The sequence below is a fragment of the Pipistrellus kuhlii genome, unplaced genomic scaffold (genome assembly GCF_014108245.1).
Source record: "Pipistrellus kuhlii isolate mPipKuh1 unplaced genomic scaffold, mPipKuh1.p scaffold_m20_p_2, whole genome shotgun sequence".
Lineage (NCBI taxonomy): Eukaryota > Metazoa > Chordata > Mammalia > Chiroptera > Vespertilionidae > Pipistrellus > Pipistrellus kuhlii.
In genome coordinates, this window is record NW_023425515.1 from 165,997,539 (window position 1) to 166,021,745 (window position 24,207).

General features: G+C 38.1%; 1 protein-coding gene across 11 annotated transcripts in view; it reads right to left on the reverse strand.

Moving 5' to 3' along the window:
* The window catches only part of USP24 (ubiquitin specific peptidase 24), a 132,297-nt gene that overhangs the window by 25,865 nt on the left and 82,225 nt on the right, over nt 1-24,207 (reverse strand). For 8 of the 11 annotated variants that reach the window (XR_006742197.1, XR_006742196.1, XR_006742198.1 and 5 more), the window contains 20 exons: nt 23,888-24,116; nt 22,789-22,948; nt 21,931-22,086; nt 18,807-18,877; nt 18,022-18,182; nt 17,414-17,475; nt 16,144-16,335; nt 14,824-14,941; nt 12,621-12,765; nt 10,508-10,627; nt 9,985-10,110; nt 9,072-9,170; nt 8,145-8,227; nt 7,414-7,555; nt 7,095-7,214; nt 6,472-6,692; nt 4,375-4,499; nt 2,554-2,695; nt 1,936-2,086; nt 678-800 (listed from right to left, as the gene is read on the reverse strand). Coding sequence is in view for 8 of the 11 variants with exons in the window: in XM_045584646.1 (XP_045440602.1) it covers nt 678-800; nt 1,936-2,086; nt 2,554-2,695; nt 4,375-4,499; nt 6,472-6,692; nt 7,095-7,214; nt 7,414-7,555; nt 8,145-8,227; nt 9,072-9,170; nt 9,985-10,110; nt 10,508-10,627; nt 12,621-12,765; nt 14,824-14,941; nt 16,144-16,335; nt 17,414-17,475; nt 18,022-18,182; nt 18,807-18,877; nt 21,931-22,086; nt 22,789-22,948; nt 23,888-24,116 (2,746 nt within the window). In the remaining 3 variants the exon portion in view is untranslated. The remainder of the gene's footprint in view (nt 1-677; nt 801-1,935; nt 2,087-2,553; nt 2,696-4,374; nt 4,500-6,471; nt 6,693-7,094; nt 7,215-7,413; nt 7,556-8,144; nt 8,228-9,071; nt 9,171-9,984; nt 10,111-10,507; nt 10,628-12,620; nt 12,766-14,823; nt 14,942-16,143; nt 16,336-17,413; nt 17,476-18,021; nt 18,183-18,806; nt 18,878-21,930; nt 22,087-22,788; nt 22,949-23,887; nt 24,117-24,207) is intronic. The other 3 variants (XM_036446016.2, XM_045584648.1, XM_045584650.1) reach the window with 2 other exon arrangements.

A 24,207-nucleotide genomic window follows, 5' to 3' on the forward strand; every position in this document is an offset into this window, starting at 1 on the left:
TGATCGATGTTTCTCTCTCATCAATGTTTCTAGCTTTCTATCCCTCTCTCTTCCTCTCTGCAAAAATTCAATAAAAATATATTAAAATATATATATATATTTTTTTAATTTCAAGAGGAAGAGAGTGGGAGATAGAAATATTAATAATGAGAGAATCATTGATCAGCTGCATCCCCACATGCCTCTTACTGGAGATGGGGCCTTCAAACAAGGCATGTACCTTGACCAGGAATTGAATCATTACCTCCTGTTTCATAGGTTGACACTCAACCACTGACCCATACCAGTTGGGCAAAATAGTCTTTAGACCACAAGATGTTAAGTAATCTATCAAAAGACTGAGAAAGTTTTCTTCCTATTAGCAAATTAAAATCATGTCTAATTACAAATTAGGAAAAATTAAACTCCACAAAGCCAAATATCCAATGATATCACCTAATGGCTACCAGGCTCATCATAAAATTTAAATAGCACTTTAAAAAGCCAGTTTGTGGAAACCCACACCCCTCTACAACTTGCATGATATATTATAAATACTCTCTATATTTTAAAATAACTCAATAAGTTACACATTTGTGAGAATTTTTTTGCATTCCTTCTGAAGGTTAACAACTGAGAGTGAACATGAGTCACTGAATACTTTAGCTGAAAGATGTTTAATTATAATTCTTTCCTACTTTAGTAACAATCCAGCCAGTACTTACAGCATTCAATGATGCTAAAGACAACACAAAACTGAAATAATCACTACTGTACACATCTCTATTCTTCATAAACTTGAGGTTTTCATCTCTCACCATCTACAAAAGAAAATTAGCAATTGTTTTCAAGAAATGGTAAAATATTCAACATGTAAAAGACATTTTTATTGATATGTTAGGTAAGAAGGATTTGTAACTCTAAAGCTCTGAATTTTTTTAAAGGGAGAAAAATCTTCATTTCAATATATAAGAAGTTGTAAAAAGGTGAATTATTATTCATTAAACTAAATCCTTTTGGAAAATTTAGGAAAACCACCATGTGAAGGACAAGTGAAGTCTAACCTATTATTCTAGGTAGGAAGGAACAGAGAGAGCTTTCCCAAGTAGACTCCATATTCTTCTTAAATTCCCTGCTTTGGCTACTCAGCTTGTTTACTTAGTTTAGAAAATCTGAACTGGTAGTTAGACAATTCTGAATTTTAATCCTATCTCTGAGACACTAGCAGGTCATTTTGCCTTCTCTGAGCCCATTTTTTTTTCCCATCAGAGAAATGGGAAGAAAACCTTCCATCCCACAAGAGTGTTTTAAGAATTGTGGATTTATTTAAAGTGTGTAGCATTGCTGAAACCAGTTTGGCTCAGTGGTAGAGTGTTGGTCTGCGGGCTGAGAGGTCCCAGGTTCAATTCCGGTCAAGGGTATGTACATTGGTTGCGGGCACATCCCCGGTAGCGGGTGTGCAGGAGGCAACTGGTCGATGTTTCTCTCTCATCGACGTTTCTAGCTCTCTATCTCTCTCCCTTCCTCTCTGTAAAAAATCAATAAAATATATATTTTTAAAAAAAAGTGTGTAGCATAGAGTAGGTATTCAATAATTAATGGTCATCACTGACATATTAGTTTTACCCCAAAAAAAGTTATAAACTTTAACTTATTTTCCTCTCCAGATACAATACGTTAATTTTAGCTCTGTGTTGGCTTTTTTTGTTTGTTGTTTTGCCTATGCCTTCTATTTATTTATCTTTGGCATCCTATAGTTACATAGAAATGGTGATGGTGGGGTCAATCTTGAATTTGTAGCCACCTCAATGACCTCATATGAAAGATTTGGGTAAGAAGATGTTGCACTAGAGATACAGCTAAGTCTACAAGATGACCAGCTGGAGTTCTTCTGGACCTAAGAGACGGATTTTAATACTACCTGCATTTTTTCCCTAAGAATTATACAGTTCTTACCTGATATATTCGAACAGGCATTTTCTCCACAAATAGTCCTTTCTTTTCTCCCTTTTTAACCAGTTTGGTTAGAATAGAGAGCCGGTCATTGTTAGGCCTATGGGGCCTAGGGGATGACTGAGGTGAAATTTCTGGTGAAGAAGGTGCTGATCTAAAAGACAGAATCAGAAAACGAACTAAAGTATCTATTGTTTTAGTAGTTCCTAAAACCTAACAAACCTACATAATCTGGATATTGGATTTAAAAATAAATTGTATACTTCTTAATTCAGTCACTGAAACTCAGATTCACAGAGAATACGATAAGAAAAAACTTTCTGAATGTTGAAATAGTGCTTACTATGCTTTGAACATAAAGTTTATTCAATAACATGCTGGGATGAAAATAATCTCAATTCTAGAATAAAATGATTTATACACATTTTTCTAAATACAAAATAACTTTTTGCCAAAGAAACAATGATCACATAACAATAAAAGAAAACATAGAGCAGTTTATTTTATTTTTAGAATTTCTCTCTTGCTTAGCAAATTATATTTAAATACCGAACAATATACTAAAGATCACAATATCCCCTACTGAAATCACACAGCCAATTACACAGAAAAGAAACTCACAGAGAGAGATCCTCAGCTTCCTGTCTCACAACGCTGACTCGACTTTTCTTTGGTAAGACTGGGGAGTTCTGATCAGATACCCGTTGGTAGAAGAGCATATAGGCATTCCAGTATCTTCGGCGAACATCAGTATATGGATTTGCTTTGTAACAAGACATGAAGAAAGAAGTCTTTGTAAATAAAAAGTTTTCTTGTCTTAACAATCTAAAACAAAGGACCCATAAATCCAGTAAGTAACTACTTACTAAATTTGTTAAATGGGAAGTATGGTAAAATGTGTCTTTTTAGAGTACTGTTTAGAATTACTTGGAGGGTGATATAGAGGGGCAGGGAGTAAGGGAGTTGTATGGTAACACAGTAAGGGAAAGAAGGTAAATATTCCAGGCAAGTCTAAATTTAATAAAAAAGCAAGTAACATTTAAAAAATAAGTTCTGTTGCATAGAATGGGATTATAACTGGCCTTGCTTAATCACTTATGTATATAGAACAGTCAAATCTATGTAAGTTTTTTTTCTTTTTAATTGATTTTTTTTACAGAGAGGGAGAATAAGAGAGCCAGAAACATCGAGAGAGAAACATCAATCAGCTGCTTCTTGCACACCCTCGGAATCGAACCCAGGACCCTGAGTCCACAGGCCAACGCTCTATTCACTGAGCCAAACCAGTTATTCATTAAACTAAATCCTTTTGGAAAATTTAGGAAAACCATCACATGAAGTCTATTGTTCTGGGTAGAAAGAAACAGAGAGCTTTCCCAAGTAGACTCCACGTAATTTTTGCTAAGATAGTATATTCAACCATTAAAGGTTACCGACATTAGATGCAGAACTACCATGGTATGGTATCTAATATAGTGAATAATAAGTAGAAATTTTAAAACACTCCCAGAATATTTCAAAATCAGATTTCAGAAATGCTAAGGTCTCTGCAAAAATGTTTTTTTCTTTAAATAGTAAATTCTGACTGAATTTTGTGACATATTTTGGCTCATACATTTTCTAAGGGTGGGGTGTAGAAACACTTCTTTGCATATTAAGTGTGGTTTTTAAAAACACAGTTGCTAGAAACATCGCCTTTAATTAATCACACCTCTATAGAAGTGAAAAGGAAACCTGAAACTGATCCAAAGAAATTCCCAAACTCCGCCAGGAAGTTTTTATTTTTAATGTTAAAATTACTATATTTTTACTTATTTATTTTAAAATATATTTTTATTGATTTCAGAGAAGGGAGAGGGAGAGATAGAAACATCAATGATGAGAAAGAATCATTGATTGGCTGCCTCTTGCACATCCTCTATTGGAGATTGAGCCACAACCTGGGCATATGCCTGTGACCAGAATCAAACCTGGGACTCTCAGTTCGAAGGCTGAAGCTCTATCCACTGAGCCAAACCGGCTAGGGCAGAAACCTGAAAATTTTAGTGGATAACCACTTCTTTTGAAACTATTTTTTTAAGGTTGGAATTCTCTTTGATATTCATTTCACTTACACCTCTCTGCCATCTACCTATATTTCTCCAAGGCTGCTTTAAGAAATTATTTAAAAAAATTTTTTTATAAGCAGCTTGAACATTTTTACTCTGGCTATCACATAGTTCATGGACCTATATAAAGTAGTGGTGTGTAAAAAGAATAAAAATCTCTTCTATTTTCATGTAAAGAAAACTGTTTCCAACTTGATAGAAAAATCCTAACTTGAAAAGAAAGAAAGAAAGAAAGAAAGAAAGAAAGAAAGAAAGAAAGAAAGAAAGAAAGAAAGAAAGAAAGAAAGAAAGAAACGAACTAACTAACGGAAAATATCCATTTGCAAATACTTACTTTGATCATAAACTTTTGGTCTGTATTCTCCTCCAAAGCATTCATATTCCAGGGTCTCATCATTTAGGTCAAATTCTTCTATAACTGTGTCATTAAATTTATACCACTTTCCTTTTCCACATCCCCTAGAGCCCACAGATAAAACAAACATTATAATAAAACACAAAAATCCCATCTCCAGTATTTATTTCTTTGTATTGTCTATAAATACAGCAGGTGATTACCATCTGAAAATAGCTAAGAAAAATATAGCAATAGTTATTGTAATTCCTAAAACAATTTTGCAAATTGAAGGCATAAAGACAGTTACAATTTAAAAAATGCAGTATTAAATAAGACCAAGTAACAATGCAAAGCTTCTCTGCATTATAATGGTTAAGTGTGGGTGATAAAGGAGGATAGAGAAGTGGAGGGCAGGGGAGTGGAGGGCAGATATACAGGAGGGCGGGGGAGTGGAGGGCAGATATACAGGAGGGCGGGGGAGTGGAGGGCAGATATCGGATCTAGTAATAATTAATGTCGTTTTTAAACATTCGTTTAAAATCTTGCTTGGCGTTGACTTGTATTGACATAACCTTCAAACACGTGGTATCTACAGAACATGTGAAGTGCAATTAACAAGTTTTGCTTGAAAAAGTTTGTGTTTGGTTTGGTTTTTGTTGCAAAACTAGGGCTAAGAAGATGGCGGATGAAGAGCATATTCGGCACTGCATGCTTTACGAGTTCCAATTAGGAAGAAAAGCAAGTGAGGCTGCAAAAAACATCTGTAGTGCTCTTGGTCAAGATGCAGTTAGCGCCAGAAAATGCCAGCGTTGGTTTGAGAAATTTCGCGAGGGAAATTTTCGTTAGATGATAAGAGTGGTCGAGGCCGTGTGTCCAATTTTGATCAAGAAGCTCTTCAAGCTCTTTTGGTGCAAAATCCTCAAATTACCCAACAAGAACTTGCGACAACTTTAAATTGTTCACAAAAAACAATTTCCAATCAATTGCGTGCACTTGGCAAAGTCCAAAAGTTTGGAAAATGGGTTCCTCATGAGTTGACCGACAACAACCGTAATCAAAGAGTCACAATTTGCAGTTCGCTCCTCTCTCGTCAAAACCGTTTGCCGTTTTTAGAGCAAATTGTTACCGGAGATGAAAAATGCGTGCTGTATGTTAATTTGAAAAGGCGGCCTCAATGGTTGGACAAAAGTGAGGCTCCGCAGCCCACGCCAAAACCTGACATGCATGCGAAAAAAGTGATGTTGTGTGTTTGGTGGAATTTTAAAGGAATTCTTCATTATGAACTTTCACCATCTAACCAAACCATTACAAGTGCAGTGTATAGTGCCCAATTGGAAAGGTTATCCCAAGCTTTAAGAGAAAAAGAACCCGCACTGATTAATCGGAAGGGCGTAATTCTTCACCACGATAACGCACGACCGCATACTGCAAGAATCACTGCTGAAAAACTGCGCCAGTTGGAATGGAAAGTTCTCCCTCAACCTGCATATTCTCCTGATATTGCCCCTTCCGATTACCATTTGTTTCGTTCTTTGCAAAACTTTCTTCTTGTAAAAAAATTGAATAATGAAGAATGCCTCAAAAATGCATTGACCGAATTTTTTGCATCAAAATCACAAGAATTTTACAACAGAGGGATTAAAATGCTTCCTGAGCGTTGGGCACAAGTAGTAGAAAACAACGGCAACTATATTGTTGATTAAATTTTGTTGTATTGTTTAAATAAATTCGATTTTAAAAAGTATTAGAAAACGACATTAATTATTACTAGACCTAATATATAGGAGGGCGGGGGAGTGGAGGGCAGATATACAGGGGGGCGGGGGAGTGGAGGGCAGATATACAGGGGGGCGGGGGGGAGTGGAGGACAGATGTACAGGGGGTGGGAGGGACAGATATACAGGAGGGTGAGGGAGTGGAGGGCAGATATACAGGAGGGCGGGGGAGTGGAGGGCAGATATACAGGGGGGCGGGGGAGTGGAGGGCAGATATACAGGGGGGCGGGGGGGAGTGGAGGACAGATGTACAGGAGGGTGGGGGAGTGGAGGAGAGCCACTGGAAGGGCAGAGAGGGACTTCTGGTAGAACCCCTTACCGCCTATCCTTAATGAAGGAATAGTAGTGACCCGCATGTGCCTGCCCACTGTGTACGATGACACCGACAAGTTCATAGTTTTCTGTGAGGGCAACTTTCTTCCGTGGAGACCCTCCACCTCCCTGATCCATACTTCGTCCATTTTCACCAACTTCAGAAGACGAATCTTGGCGAGCCATTCCTGAAACTGTGTACGGCTCCATGTTTAACATCCAGGGAAACTGAAACGCAAAGGAGCACATGAGTGTTGATTAGTAACACAAGCTGCCATACCCAGTGAAGCCAGACACAAAGAAGAGGGATGTGTGTTTCCAATTTAAGTACAAAATCTCCAAACGGCTCACAAGTCTGGGAAAGCACAAGTGATCTCTCCTTGAGCATTAAGGAAAGCATCTGACTTCACAGCTGACGCTAAGTGCCTTCTGCAAACGTGGGTAACTGTTCACGATAACACAGTTCCACTGGCAGCAGCTGCTCGGGACAAGGGGCTATGTTCCCCTCGGAATGCTGAGACTATAGCCTTTCACACTTCACATGAAATTTGAAAATATTACAAGAAAATAATAAAAAGTGAGTGAGGCAGTAATGGTTATTATAAAAACTTTCAGGAGGAAAAAAGTTACCTTTATCTGTTCATCATATTTAATGGAGCGTCCACTTTCCCAGTCAAATCCGAATCTCATTAGGTGAATGACCAAGACACTAGGTAAAGACTTAATACAGGTCCTTTTGACTGTTATTCTCTAAAGAAAAGAAAAATGCAGTTAGCTCCTTGGAGAAAATAAAACAGCCAAGTAATTAATACAAAGGTCATAGGTTTCTCTAGGCCTCACCACCATGTAAACACAAGGGGTGACACAATCTAACGGAAGTAACAATAGAGCTTAAAACTGATCTTACATTAAACACAAAGTACATGGAATAAAAGGGCACGTGAAATACCTTTTCTTTACACTTTTCACAGTAATAGGCATTACTTCCCTCTAGAACTTCTCCTCTAACAAACTGGTCCAATGAAATTTCCAAACTCTGACAGGAAGTAACTCCTAGATTGAGAGCCATGAAAGCTTCCTCTCGCTCATATCTGATTAGGAAATAACAGAAAAACCATGATCAACAATGGAATTTGAAAAGCTTTAAAGTATCATAATACCTGAGATTAAATTCCACAATCAGTGAAATTAACAATAACTTTCCTCATCCTTTAAAAAGCACAATACCAGCGCTAGCTGGTTTGGCTCAGTGGATAAAGCGTTGGCCTGCTGACCAAGGGGTCGCAGGTTCGAATCCAGTCAAGGGCACATGCCTGGGTTGCAGGCTCAATCCTCAGTGTGGGGCATGCAGAAGGCAGCCAATCAATGATTCTCTCTCAACATTGATGTTTCTATATCTCTCTCCCTCTCACTTCCTCTCTGAAATCAATAAATTTTTTTTTTTAAAAAGTACACTACCAAATTAAAATAATCAATTTGACAATTCAGAACTTCTTAAAATTATGAATTTCAACAAAAAAATTTAGAAATTGAAAGCAAAGAAATGTAATTCAATAAACACTTATAGATTCACTAACAGAGATATCTGCAAGTCTCTCAACAAATACAAAGTTCATAACCTACTAGGAGAACCACTTAATTATAATAATCATTTTTAATGTTAATGATATCTTCACTAACCTGTGAGGACAGTCTTTACAGATTTTCTGATCAGAATAGATGCCTTGAAAAGTATTCTTAAAAATTTGGTCTCTCCCCATTTTCTGTTGGAATAATTAAAAGTTAATAAATTTTCAGTTGACACACCTAAAATTTATAGGTTGTTTACACAAAATTTTATTTAGAACTAACTAAGTTAAAGCACAGATGTCAATGCAACCACCAAAATAAAAGAAGTCATCTTGGCAGTTTAATCTGGGAACTAATGGAAAGGATTCTAACCCATTAGGCCCACTGTTAGGAGTATGAGAAAAGGTGGAGGAGAGAGGCCAGTCAGAGTTGCTGACAGGACAGCACTCTCCAGACCGATACCTTTTCCCCACACACCAAGGCAGTTCCGACTCTCCACAATCTTTTTTTTCCTTGCAGACAATGCTATAAATTTATAAGTTATTTGAAAAACGTGCCTCCCGCTGAGAAGAGAGACACACGCTGGCAGTAATGAGAGGCTGCCTGTAACTTAGAAGGCAGTACCATTTAGGAACTTTGCCATATGTTTAAGCTTTGGGTTTAAACATCACCACAACCCACTTTTAATCTAGTCCTTTCGTACATGTTGCCAAAACAAGACAGCTCTGCATGGGGCCACCAGTGCTTACAGCACTTCTCTGAGGTTACTTTAATGCATACAGGTAAAAGTAGGCAGATACAAATGACTATTATTATGGAGTGCAGACTGGGAATCACATATTTTATCAAGTGTTAAATGAATTAAGAAGAAATCTATATATTTTAGTGATCATTATATATGTTTTGATGTTCAAACTCAGAAGAAATGGTATGCAAGATGACCAATTTCTGATTTGTCAGTTTCACAGCAGTCCCAATCCTAAACCGCTGCGCTTATACTACTTTGAGGGGTTTTAGGGAAAATAAAACTTTGTCTACCTTGAGATATTCATCCATCTGATCAATGAGGCTAGTGAAGAACTCATATGCATCCTGTTGTTCTCTCACATAAAGTTCTTTGTTCCACATTTTGAAAATCTATGTAACAAGAATTAAATGTCATTAAAGGAAAAGTAGCAACTTCTGAAAAAAGGATGTAAAAGAGCATTTAATGCTTCTAAAAACTAAGTTCACGATTAGGATGCAAACGTTTTTATTGAAGTGAAATGAGATTGTGTTCAACCACTCATGCTTCTCTCTGGTCCCTTTGCAATCCTAGCAAGTCTATGAAACCACAGGACGAGAGCCATGTGGGGGAAAGTACAAGCTACTCCTTCCGTGAAACACAAAAAGCATGTTCTTTATTTAGAGGCATTAGTGAAATTGGCATAGGTGCAGAGGAATGAGTTGAACAAATACTTCAAACAGCTAAAATAAGAATCATGAGAAATATCTAAAGTAATTAAGGTTAGCAAATCCCTAGAAATTACAAATGACTATTTGAACATTCTAATAACTTGAAACCAAGGACCAATTTCCAGAATGGTATAGACCAGTGGTCGGCAAACTCATTAGTTAACAGAGCCAAATATCAACAGTACAACGATTGAAATTTCTTTTAAGAGCCAAATTTTTTAAACTTAAACTTATTCTAATGCCACTTCTTAAAAATAAACTCGCCCAGGCCATGGTATTCTGTGGAAGAGCCACACTCAAGGGGCCAAAGAGCCGCATGTGGCTCGCGAGCTGCAGTTTACCGACCATGGGTATAGACAACACTTCTGTAGGTTTTGGCAATGGGATTAATCTACAATAGAATTAATAAAGACAAGAGACAACTAGCACTAGAGAAAGAATGTAGCCAAGCTCCAAATAGTCAACATCTTTAAATCAAGAGTTACTGGTGAAATACCTTCCAAAAGTTCTCAGGTACATAATACTGCAGCTTGCTTTCCATCAAATGCCCAAACAGAGACTGCACTTGGTAGAATACACTATCATCTGGATTGTCAGTGTCGTCATCCACTGAAAGTAATGCCTGAAAAGACACAAAGTAGAAAGTTAGAAATATTTACTGTTTTACAGATAACCTTGATTTACATACGTGCGAGTCCATACATTGTTCTTTTAGATGCTACGTGTTTGAATCTGACTGTAAAAATATTTATAAAATACTACAATGTTAGCAACTTAAATAACTAAGAAGTTCAAATATCACAATTGGTCAAATCCATCTGTCAAACAGGCAATGTATTACTGCAACAGATGTATAAAAATGTGTGACTACTCTAGCATTATTAATTCAGGAGCCACTGAAGAATCCTTAAATATCCTAATTTTATTAAACCCCTAATCACACTATATGAATGTGGAACAATTCTCAGGCAATGCACACATTACTTATCACAACAAACAGGAAAGAGGAAGGAAATCACCTCAGGGAGACCGGGCTGCATGTACAGCTGCTGGAAGACGGCGTTCATGTAACATGTGGCGCCACCATTCCTCAGACCCACAAACCCTGCACTGGACCTGCTGTCCACTGGGGGGAGGTACTAGGAAGGAGAAGAGAAACAGAAGAGAATTAGTGTCTGCATCAGCACATGTCCTCATAGCTCTAATGTAAGGGGGAAAGAGATATACTCAGATTATCCATCCAGCGTACTGTGAGTCAAGCTAGCAAAGCCTGTATTCATGAAGTAGCTCTGCAGACGCTGATGCAATTATAAATATACTATCATCTCAATGTTTCTTTTTGGTTCATAAAGTACACAGAATATAAGCCAGAAACTATGCCAGGATTCGAGAAAGAGAGCTCAAATGTACCCTGATCTCAAAGGAATTCTCAATCTAGTATGGTAAATAGGTATTGATCAAGTAAATACACTAATACATTTTTATTAATATAATAAAACTGAGGCGATACTCTGAAAAAGAAGAAAAAAGGATTAGGGTTCTATGAAGTGTTTACTCTGCAAGAATCCTGATCATGCCCGTCTAGATGGTCAAGGAAAGCACATATTCCTTCTCTTCTTCTCTGAGAAGTGAGCACTCTGCTACTCAACTTCCTCTAATAATCACACAATTAAATAAATACGTAAATGCCTCAGCATTTCACGTAGAGATGTTTGTAATAATGTAGATCCCAGTGCAGTGCTTTTCTATGCACAAATAATCAAGAAAGGGCATCTTGGATGAAGTTCAACATGGCACTTCTCCAAGAGGAAAGGTATTATAATTACATTTTCTCAAATACTCTCATAGCAGAGTCTATCGATTCTAATGCCATGACCAGAGCCACGTTATCTGCCAATACAAGTATCTGTATCCATGTAATACCTAACCAACTGACAAGACCCTGTTGATCTTTTGAATGGAAAGGAACATATTACATACGTTTTATTAACATTCAACATACAGTTAGAGCAGGGTGATTTCTAAGACCTAATTACCACTGAAATTTACTTGTAGTCCAAAGCATAGTTAAAAAAAAAAAAAAAAAAAAAAAAGAATGTTAAAAAATAAGAAAAACTAGTTTATAACAGTACTAAAAATACAAATATTTATAAATGACATTCTTCATTAAGCTGCTATAATTCTTGATTTATGAAAATAATAAAGTTTTCATTTTAATTTGATTAAATACATGTGAAACTATGCATCACATTTTACTCTGCAAGTACTATTTTCTCTATTTGGAACTCCTCTTCCAACTTCCTTTCCTGCCTACACTGTATGTTTCATAACACTCAGCTCAAATGACTGTGACGCTAGTGGAGAATGTACAAGCAGCTGTACAAGTGCCCTCCCACGCCTGGTCTGGTACTCCAGGGCACCCCAACTTGCTTCCCTCTTGCAATCCCAACATAAAATGTGATGCTCCAGGGCTCCACAGGTTTGCCCACAGCTGGACTGATCTTGCTACCTTGCTTCAATGGACTCACAGTCTTTAGGGCTCTATTTTACATTTCACGTTTTCTAAAAGTCCTCCAAAACACCGCCAGCTGGTGGTAAAGTGTCTCTCTGTTAGTAGAGTGCTCCAAACATACCTCTATCTTAAATTTGATCCCATTATACTGAAATTACCTGCTTATGGGTCTGTCTCTTCCATTATACACTGCCCTTGAGGGCTGGGATCAATCTTTAGTTTTGAGCTCCAAAAGCCCAACACACCTCTTAGCAAATAGGAAACTCAATCAATCTTAGTTGAATTTAACAGAACAAAGACTGCAGTGTGACAGAGCCAATGCTTATTTATCTCTAGTGTCTTGCCAAGCATAAATGTACTCAAGAAATAGGTTGAAATGCTACTTTTTACTAAGAGTAATTATGAACTGACTTGAAAATGTATCCTCTTTAATTAACTAAAAGGGTACCATTTAATAATACATCATAGATGATAGTTGACTTGAGTATATAAACATGATAAGTAAAAGCATAATACTGACTTTCTTTGTGATTAGAAAAATGAAAATATAGTTTTAAAAATTCTATGTTTAGGAGAACACTCTTAAAAAAATTAAATACACCAAGGTCTAGAAAACGTACATCAAACTCCTTGGTAAGAGCAGGGTCTGGCTGATGATGCATAGAAAGTAGTTCTTTTGTAATAATTTGAAGATTTGAAGGTGAGCTATCCGCCAACATTACAAGGACTTCATAGGCTGCTAATCGGCTATTCACTGTACTACACCTAAAAATAAAAATAAAAGACACAAGTCCGTTAGTCCTAGTCAAGTTTTGCAATGAAAGTACAAGAGCTGCAATTCCCTAAAGAGTTAGGTTAAGTCAGGTCTGCAGGCAGAACTCTAGTGAATCTAGTGGGTAGTGCTGACTTAACAAAGGAAGACCATGAACTACTGGAGGGATGAATATTGTTTTAGGACTAAATATCTTCATGGCCTGATGATAAAGTAGCAAAATCTGTCACGTATGATTCCTGAGTATTCTTATCTATGGGATATATCAGTAAAAACAGAGGACAGTCTGAAAATTTTTACCAAAATCACAACATGGAAATAACTCTTTCAATTAAAGTAGACAGCAAGATATCACTCTGAAATTCAAATATCTAAAGGGCAGAAAAAGAAAGCTATGCAAATCAGAACAGATGCCATAAACATTTTATGTGTGTCTATAGCTAAAATATCAACTAATCAACTTTCCATTTAGCAGAAAAAACGGAGACAAAAATACATAATTTGCTCAACCAATAGGTTTAAACTGCTCACCTTTAATGATTATAACTTTGGGGATAAATAGTAATTTCTCACACTCACCTATGCCAACTTTGCAATACTATGATCAAAGGTTAGGAAGGATACACAGAAAAGAGGACACCCAACCTCTGAAAGAAACACTTAGGAAGGGGAGTGTAGACGATGTGCTCAAGAGGGAGCTGTGAGGCTTTCAGATCAGCACTGAGCCAGCCACTGAGGACAATGGCCATGGACTTCTGGGTTGCACAGGACAAGTAAAGAATGAATAAGAGGTACCACATACACAGCCTAAATATTAAGAAGCTCTTTTGCTGTTAGTGTGATATGAAAATGGCATTACTGTGAAAAGGGTTTCTGTGTATTTTAAATCTCTTCCGGGCTTTATGGAAAGGTGGGAAAACGCTGGGAGTGATTGTGATAAATGAACACCATTCGGTGCACTGAGGGAAGATGAAACAAAATGTTTCCTTTTCTATTCAAGGCACTATATATGATTTAAAAAATAACTCCTTGTGGATGAAGGTTTTACTTTTAATAAAGATAAAGTGAAGAATTCGTGAATAAAAATTTCTATAAAATTGAAAATTTATTTCCTCTGTTCACTAGAAATTAATGTACTCATATATTTCTATTGCTTTAATAAAAGACACCCATGGAATTAGCACCAAATCTTCTAACACAGGTTGGGCAGGCCTAAAGATTGGAGTCACTCAATCCTGAGAGACACTCCAAGAGTCATAATGAAGGCTTCTTACCTAAAACACATTATGCTAATAAGGGATCTCTAAGTAGAGAAATATTCCCACATAAGATTCCTTAAGGATTCCATAAAATATTGATTATGCCCTGCCCATTTCATTAAACCACTGAATTATGTGAGAATTTTTCCCACTGGTTAAATGCCAAATCTTTTCCTCAGGATTACTCAATTAACTCTGTTTTCATGAGAACAGAACAAAGTTAGATTCAGAGCAAATAACCTCCCATCTTTAAGAGTATAATCATCACCCACATAGGGTTAACATTACAAAAGGATCTTCCACATTTCTACTCACAGAAAATAATACAAAAGTTGATTCTAAAATCACCACTGTAATCAGTCACTAACAGTTTTAATTATCAGGAACAATCACTACTCAGCAAACCTCAAGGTTCATGCACTAAAGCACCTGTACTTTTCTTATCCAAGAAACCCTCAAGACTCAGAACTTATGCAAGACTTTCATTTTGGACTAAATTCTGACAAATTCAGTTCATCTTGGAATGTGATACTGACCAAATTAACCACGTTATTACTTACTCTCTTCCGATGAAAATAATGGTACCAGCATACTTGCTCAGCATGTACTATGTGACAGGCAGGCTTTATCCTAAGTCTCTTTACATGCATTTCTTTGTATAGTGGATAATATCTTATAAGCTATGCACACTCACAAGATAGAAGACAAACTCCAAGTTAAGAAAATCTTTTTGGACTAATGTTTTGAATTAGAATTTTTACCCAAACTGAACACAACGTGCATTTTCCATACTTTGGATGAAAGTCCTGTTGACTGATGGCGGCACTGCCAGCTGGAGAATGACTATTTAAGATAATTCTAGAAGCTCGGAAAAGGAAGTCATCTAACAATGGTTTAATGAGTGATGAACCTGAAATAGAGCATAATATTCATGTTGAGGATGAACACATATTTTAATTCAAAGATCCTATCTTGCACTTCATATCAAAGGCAAAGGCACCTAAGCCACCCAATAGCAGGGCATTCAGTTTAGTTTCATGCTTAATTTTTGGCAAAGCTCTTGGGGTAGAGAGGTGGGGATGGCTGGTAGGGTCTGGGTACAGGATATAGAGAGAGACAAGTGAGGGTACTTTCCTTTATGAACTTACAACAGAGTGAAAGGAGTCAAACTTTCACTTTAGAAACACACAAATGCCAAGTACACCACAAGGTAGATGGTTTGAGTAAATAATTCTGACTTTGGGCACAGGAAATCCCCTTAAAGGGTTTTGAAACTTTTTTAAAATCTTGCCTTCATTAGGTAAAAATAATTTGCCTTTCTCAACCTGGTTTAGAATCACTCTTTTCTATGTATTTCCAGTAGTTAAAAAGATTTTTTTTATAGAGCTTAGTTTGTGTGATAAATATGAAAATTAATCTTTTGATTTGTTTCCTGAATATAATTATAATATTTAGTATGTTTGTACAAATTACATATGTAGCTCAGGAGACTCATCCATCTTCTAGGGATAGTAGTTGAGAACTGCTTCCCTAGAAGAAAATTACTCTTAAAAGAAGTAAAGTATACAACAGATTATATTTTATAAAGTACCTAACAGTAAAAAGAGAAAAATCTACTTTGAGCCGAAACCGGTTTGGCTCAGTGGTAGAGCGTCGGTCTGCGGACTGAAGGGTCCCAGGTTCGATTCGGTCAAGGGCATGTACATTGGTTTCGGGCACATCCTCGATAGGGGGCGTGCAAGAAGCAGCTGGTCGATGTTTCTCTCTCATTGACGTTTCTAGCTCTCTATCTCTCTCCCTTCCTCCTCTCTGTAAAATATCAATAAAATATATTAAAAAAAATCTACTTTGAATTATAATTTTTAGTTGGTATTAAGAAGTTATGTGATCAAACTCTTTTGAACACTATAAAATTCCCTATGTAGTTTAGTGACACACATAAAATATACCTTAAATTTGTTAGGCATTAAGCCAGACAAAGTCTTATTGCCTGAAGGGCCAGTTTTCTATGCAACACTTGGGACCTATCTTATTTTCCCAATTACACACAAAACTATGGCAGGAACTGAAAATGAGGTATTCTGTCACATGACAAGATGAAGCAATAATTACCAAGCATTTCTTTTTCTGCCCCACAGAGTGAAAGAAGGGTCTTAATGAGCCGTAAGTGTCCTGCCAGTAAAATGTTGTCTGCTTCACTGGTCTCACATTCAGCTGTGCGATTAGGTTCAAAGTTATCCAGCCAAGTAATCTCATCTTCAAGCATGGTAGCCGGGCTGATTCTTAACTGTTCCATTTCTGAAGCTAAGAAAAAAAAAAAAAAAATTAATTTCTTAGAGAGAATTATTTCCGTTCATGGAGTCAAAATCCTGAATTAAAGCAAGCAAAACGTCCCAATCTTTCAGTTCATCAAACTCAAAAAAACAAACAAGCCCTGTCATTAATAAATGGCAGGCTATAGCTACTACCCACAGGACTATGACAGCTCATGTATATTTGTTCTTCCTTCACTCACTCTCAGTCATAAACCAAACATATGTTGAGTGCTTCCTCTGTGTGGGTCACTACGCTACAAGCTGGGGATTTAAGATGAAAGAGACAATCCTTCTTGAAAAGAAGCTCCTGGTTTGGTGGGAAGGAGGGTTGGAAGGGTATGAGGAGAGCCAATGCTCCCACAGTGTTACCTACGTCTATAGGGGGCAGAGTTCTGCAAAGGAGAGAGGTCAACAGCATAAAAGCTGAGTTCAGGATTCCAAACAATGCGCCAAACTCCAGAGAACTGCTCATATGAAGCATATTTCACTTCCCCTCCAAACAAGGATTTAAAACATATTGGAAGTAGGGGTTGGGTAGGAGAGGAGGAGTGATTATGCTCTACTTTCCCTGCACTATAAGCCACAAGCAAGGAGGGTCCCGGATGAGGAGGTAAAAAGGGATACTTCAGGGTCAGCCAGAGCTGGACTGGCACCAGATACGAATCCTGTCTACTTCTGTCACTCACTTCTAATACTAGTATCAACACATCTCAACAGACATTCCCTCTTTCTTTCAATAATCAACTTTTGAAAAATGATCAGAATGGACTATACTAGAAAGTCTTAATAGCTCCATATCAGTATAATTAAAGTATAAGTGCCTTTGACAATTTTTAAAATCAACAGATTTTCTCAGCATATAATAGTTGGATACTTAATAGAATACTGGCACATGGGGTTTATATGCTATTTTCAGGAAAATAAAATTCAACTTCAAATGATAATTATAATCTCAATATATCTAGATACATTGTCAGAATTAAAAATGTCCATTTGGTTTTCTTTTTTCCTTCTTACCCCCTTGAATCTATTCCCCCCATACAAATCAAAGTTAGACATTTACTTACTTGTCAGATCATCTAGTAATTGGCACCTCAGATCAAAATACTCCATACACTGAGATAATAGTCTAAAAAACAGATTTCAATTATTAAAAAGAGGCTGATTTCAAAATAAAAAATAATTTTTCTTATTATAAGAAGTTCATAAAAACAAATGAATGAGACTTTTCCTAGAATAAAATAACTACTTTTACATTAATTCAACTTCAATATTTTAGCAAGAAGCACACCAATGATTTTACCAATACAGATACACATAGGAGTTGTGAAGTATGCTGAGCAGAGAATGTGACACTCAAGAGGACATGAGCAGTGGGACCTTTACACAGTGATCGGGCTTGAATTGTTTCAGGTTCTTACCAACCAGGTAAGGTGGAGGTGGGAGGTGGAGGTGGGAACTGGGGGCGTCAGAGGAGAAGAAAGCCTGGTGTTATTCTAACTCTCCAATCCTGAATGGGAAAAACACTGAAATGCCCTCTTTCAGACACAAATGCTAGAAGAGGAGAGGAGAGATTCTTCTGTCATCTCAATTATGCACAGTGGGCTTTATGGGAGCAGCACCTAACTCATTATTCTTTCTATATAATGTGAGCTTTCTCATCTTTATCACGTACCTTTGATTGATTCCTCTCATAATACTAGTTGGAGACCAGAGAGGCAGCTGAGCTGTGAGAATCACGCCTAGAAGAAACTGATTTGGCTTCTGTACATCTGGATGAGTTGAAGTATCTGTCTGACTAAGAGTATACAGTTGATCACAGGCAACACGGCGAATCTGGAATTAATTAGTGGCAAAGAACACCCATCATCCAACACTTAAAGATTGCCTCAAAAATGATTCTCCTTCAAAGTCTATGCTTTGAAGGATACTCTAAGAGTCCAAATATTTCAATCATTGATAGTAGAGTTTACATTAATTAAACCAGGATTAAAAACAAGGGTGTTCTGGGAACTGATTTCCCAAACCATTCCATTATTCTATTCTAATCAATAGATTTATAACTTAATATAAATGAAAATAAGAAAAGTTAATTTTCAAGGTCATGTAAGACAATCAGAATTATAAAATCTAGTGAAAGTTCATGGCTTGAAGTTGGTCTTGATTGTGACCAACATGTTGACGCTTAATGCCAGCTGTCTTTGCCAGCTATGGGTGTTGAACATTGGCTGTAATGTTGTTTGTAATAAACAAAAATTAATTTTAGGCCTAGTCTCTTAACTTTTTTAGGGATATGAAATAGAAAGGAGGGCAGTCAGTTCAAACGGTCACTTTGTATGACTCTCTGAGAGGACAAAAGGTTGTTCCTTCTGTATTCTCTATGATGTTAAAGGTACCCAGAGAGCCAAAGACAGAAGACGACAAAGGGCTTTTTTATGAAATAATGTAAACAATCCTTACCTCAGCACTTGGCGATCCAAGCAGAATATCGATGATAAAATCAGCAACACAGGGCAAGTTATAGAAAGATGCTAATGATAAGAATAAGGAGAATTGGGGGCAAGGAGAACATTAAATTAGGAAATATATTCCCACAATTTCATAAATTCTGAATAATTTAAGCTTAACTGTAACAGAAATTCACCTCTTCTACATGGAATCAAATTCTGATTCTTGGACAACTGCCTCAAATGCCTGTGAGCAGGATCATCTTGGTCATTTTTGTACCTTCACATTTTAGTACAATGCCTTGCATATACCAGCCACAGAATAAATATGTCTTGTGTTGAAAAACTAGCAATACTTGTGAACTATAAAATATACCCACCACAAACTTAAATGATAAAGAAGAGAAGTTATATATATATCTTTGAAAATTAGTGGCCCGGTGCATGAAATTTGTGCACGGAGGGGGAGGGGGTTTCCTCAGCCCAGCCTGCACTTGCTCCAATCAGGCATCGATCACCCTTGCCATCTGGGACCGCTGGCTCCTAACTGCTCACCTGCCTGCCTGCCTGCTTGCCCCTAACTGCATCTGACTGCTTTCCTGCCTGAACACCCCTAATTGCCTCTGCCTGCTTATCCCTGACTGCCCTCCCCTGAGGGTCTGATCTTGCCCCCAACTGCTCTCCCTGCCAGCCTGATTTCGCCCCCAACTGCCTCTGCCTGCTTGATCTCCCCCAACTGCCCTCCCCTGCCAGCCTGATCTTGCCCCCAAAGGCCCTTCCCTGCCTGTCTGCTCTTGCTCCCAACTGCCTTCCCTTGCCTGCCTGATCACCCCTAACTGCCTTCCTCTGCTGGCTAATTTAGTTCCAATTGGTCAGCTTCTATTTCAGTCAGTGTTAAAAGCTCTGCCTCCTAGGCAGTCATTGTCTCCTCACAGTTCACCCAGATTTGGTTTGGAATTGTCGGTTTCTATGCCAATCAGTATCAAAAGCTCCGCCTCCTAGGCAGCCAGTGACTCCTCACAGTTCACCCAGATTTGGTTCTGATTGGTCAGTTTTTATGTCAACATCTCTGGACCTGATCAGAGAGGCGGGGCTAATCAGCATCCCCCACAGAGGCCTGGAGAGAAACAGAGGCATGACTGCTGGCAAAGCCCAGAGAGAAAGAGAGAGGCAACAGCTGATCAACAGCTGCCACAGAGGCTGTGGAATAGACCCTGCCTCTCTGTCCAGGCCTCTCTCTGGCACCATCTGCAGCCCCCCTTGGCAGTCAGTGCTGGGTGGTCACCATGGCAACCCAGCACTGACTGCAGGACTGATTTCCAGTGTTTGGTCGGTGGTGACGAACCTTGGGTTTTTATATATTGTATATTAGGGTACCTCTAAAATTAAAGAACTGTAGGAAAATTGAACTAAGTTCTATGGCCTATCTTCAAAAGTATGTCATGATTCACACTTCTCATATATAAACCTTCGAAAGCATTCTTGTCAAAGTAAATACTTTTGAATACTATTGCAATGTGACAAATCTATAACCTTTTCTATATGTTTACCTTATATAATGAACTTAGGTGGTACAGTAAATACTAATGATCACATCTATATAACTGGCAGCCTGAATCAGTAATAACAGTGAAGAATAGAGCCCCTATGTATTGGTACAATGTTTAAGAGTGAAACTTTGAGACTTTATCCCTGAATAAGTAAATAGTTATTGAGGGCCTACTATGCACTGGGAAGTGTTTGGGTGCTGGAGATTCAATAGAGAATAAAATGGACATGAATCTGTCCTGATGGAGCTTACAGCCTAGTTGCAGAGGAGGTGAGGACAACATGACAAGTGAATCAACAGTATTATTTGTTATAAAATGATAACTCTCACAGCAAAAAATAAGATGAGGGTTTTTAGTGCTGGAGTTTGAGGGGAGTGTTGTGATTTCTCTAAAAGGTGGTCAGAGAATGTCTCATTAAAAAAGTAACATTAAGTAAGACTTGTAGGAAATGAGGAAGAGAGAGTGATGTAGATAGATAGCCGAAGAAGATACCAGGAAGGAGGAGCAGCCAGTGCAAGGGCCCTGAGGCAGGAACATGCCAGGGTGGTTGAAGCAGTCACAGTCAGTGAGGAGGAGAGTTGGAGAAGCTGAAGACACACAGGTATCAAGGAGGTAGATTGTGTCTGGCCTTGAAGGCCTTACTCAGGATGAACTGAGAAGCCATTGCAAGGTTTTAAACAGAGGAGTGATAGGATCTAACTTACATTTAAGAAGGTCCACTCTGCTTACTGTGTGGAGAATGAACTGCAAGGGTAGAAGCAGGGAGATTAGTTAGGGCACAATGGCTGTGATCCAAGTGAGAGATGATGGCAGATAAGAGGGTAATAACAGTGAAGAAGTAGAATGGAGATATAGTTTAAAGGAGGATGTGCGGACAGCTTAGAAGTGGGGTGTGAAAAAAAAAAAATTGAGGATGACTCCAAGGTTTTGGCCAGAGCAAAACTGCTAAATAATTAAGTTGGGAAAACTCTCGGCTGATATGGGCCAGATCGATAGTTCAGTTCAGGACATGCTAAGTCTGGAAAGCCTATTTGAGTTCCAAGTGGAAATGTCAGGGGTGTAGTCCAGGCTGGAGACCCAAATTTAGGTACCAGAATATAGTAGAAATTGAAAGCTGTGAAAATGGATGAGCCCACAGTGATGTAGGACCGAACCTTGGAATATTCTAACACAAAAAGTATAATTCATAACAGCCCCACTTGCTAGAGCCAATAATAAAGTTAAAAGGGCAAATCTTAAATTTCATAATTTTTAAGTGAAGTCATTATTGACATACAGTTCTAATTCTATAGTTTATGAACTATAATTTGTGTTGTTTTGATTCCCCAACTTGACAGTAAGCTCCTGGAGGGCAAACATACTGCTCTTTATAACATTCTCTATGGAACCTTATATATAGAAGAAGCTCAATAAATGCTTGCTCAAAATCTCCCTACTTTAGCACTATTCTTGCCTATTCCACATGCCAATGTGCCCCCTCTTCATTTCTATAACATGACCTTATACCTATAAAGCATGTAAATAATTCCCAACAGAAGCCTGGCCTTTCCCTAAAGAAGAGGAATCACAAGCAAGCCTCCTGCATACTCAGTTGTTGGCTCCGAAGCTGTAGGCAGGTAACCAGGAGAGACAGAGCCTCTCCAGCAATCAGGGAGTCTTTGGTGGACACGGACTGCTGGCGCACACAGATGCCTGCGTGCAGGGCGACTGGCTCTCCTTCACTTCCAGAGCTGCAGTTGCTTCCTGGAGAGGGGCAAGCAGAAGGTTACTATGGTCCTACAGGACCAGGGGATCTGCTAACAGTCTTTTAATGTGTTCCTCAGAATCCTCAAGTGAAATTAAATAGTTCAAGAAGACACTTTGGTCTAAGAAATAAGAGAGACTTAATCACTTTATGTGGCCCTGACTGCTTTATACATAGTTTATGGGGCAAACTAATTTCAGATAATAAAATAGTGCAATATTGGAGCCATGTGGAAGTCTTCCTGGGATGTTAAAAATGCTCCTTATGTGATGTAGATGGGTTACAATATGTAAAAATCCTGTTAACATTTCTGCACTTTATTATATGTATGTCACACCTCTTAAATTTTTTTCAATACATGGGTATACAGAAATTCATAGATTGAAAAGGGAAACCAAATGAAGCTGAAAAATAAAGCTACTTATAAAGGTCTAGTAGAAATAAGTGGCTGAACCAAGAAAATGACTTTTCGATGTAGGATTCCTAGATAAATTTTTATTACAGATACAGTTACTGGCCTCCTGACATTTTACACTGAGCAAGATAAAAACTGTTTGATTTTGTGTCTCCACTAACTCTGTGTTTATTATTTTTCTTAAATGAAGTATGACATACATTAGGAATGTGCAAGCTATACAGAGATGATTCTTACAGCTATTTCTTGCCCATGCTCTAATTACTGTATCCTTTTTAATTAGTACCTGAACTGCTGAGCCTGTTTCGAATTCCAGCAGGAAACAGAGAATTACTTTCTTTTATTGGTTGGCTACTCCCAACGAGGTCAAGTCGTCCTGCAGCAGCAGCCCAGGACAGTCTCATGAAACAAGCCACAGTGGAAGTGAAATCATTTACTTCCATTGTCTAAAGAAATATGGAAAGAGCGTTTGTTGTGAGAAAAGGCAATACTGGAACACATTTCATTAGCTTCTAGGACCTCATTGGTCTCAGTTTGTGAGATTCTTTCCCCCCAAGATCACCTAGAGAACCACCGTTTTAATGCTTCCATGCTGTTCAAAGACTTTCAATCTCTCTCTGCTCCCTGTAAACAAGGACTATGATCTCCACGCTCTGCCTTTAAATTACCTGGTAACAGTTTGGTTTTCACCATTTCCCCCCTACCCCTCAACGCATTCTGGCCTGTGTGAACTGCCATGTGACCTCTCTCCCCCACTTCCCATAAGGCTCTGGTTTTCTCTAACTTTGCTCACGCCCTTCTTTTTTTCTTGAACGACTCTCCTCTCTCCAACTCTCCATACTTTGCTCTACATATCTAATCCTAATCTATTCTTCAAGGCCTACTTTAAATGCCACCTCCTACATAAAATCATACATGATGGCCAGAGGTAAAGGCAATTATTCCACTTCCTCTGAAGGCCCATAGAATGTTCTGCTTTTGTAGTTTTCTTATAACACTTGACATTTTCCACCTTGAATTACAGCATTTCCACATGAGTGGTCTCTTTCTTACCATAAATTCCTTTAAGCTAATATTCATGTCAATATTCAATACTAGAGGCATGGTGCATGACATTTGTGCACGGGGGGAGGGGGGGGAGGGGGGGGAGGAGAGAGGGTGAGAGGGTTCAGTTCATCCAGTCTGGGAGCTCTTGGGGGATGTCTGATTGACAGCTTAGGCCCATTTCCTGCAGTCAATGCACGTCATAGTGACCTGACATTCCACCGTTCGTCAATTTGCATATTACCCTTTTATTATATAGGATATCCGAATGGTCCTTTCCCTCAACCAGTTGTTTCTAAACAGGAGGTACTTAATAGTTCCTGAACACACAAATCACTTACTTGTATTGCAACTCGTGCAGCAGGGATGATTTCCTCCACTCTAATAGAAGACCTATCAGACACTGACAACTGTCGGTAGGATGACTTTTCTGGGGTACCACATAGGGATATCTGCCTGCTGGTCTGCCTGCTAACATTTCGGAATGGGCGAGAAGAAAGTGCCTCTATACCATCTTTGGCGATGTCTTCATCTAATAAAGTGGGCATTGTTTGTCCAACAAGTAAAAATCTTAAAAGGAAATAGAAAGATAGACTTATTCAAACTCACTTCATACTACTTAAAATGATTGAATCAGTGAGAAAAGTAAAGTATTGCCTTG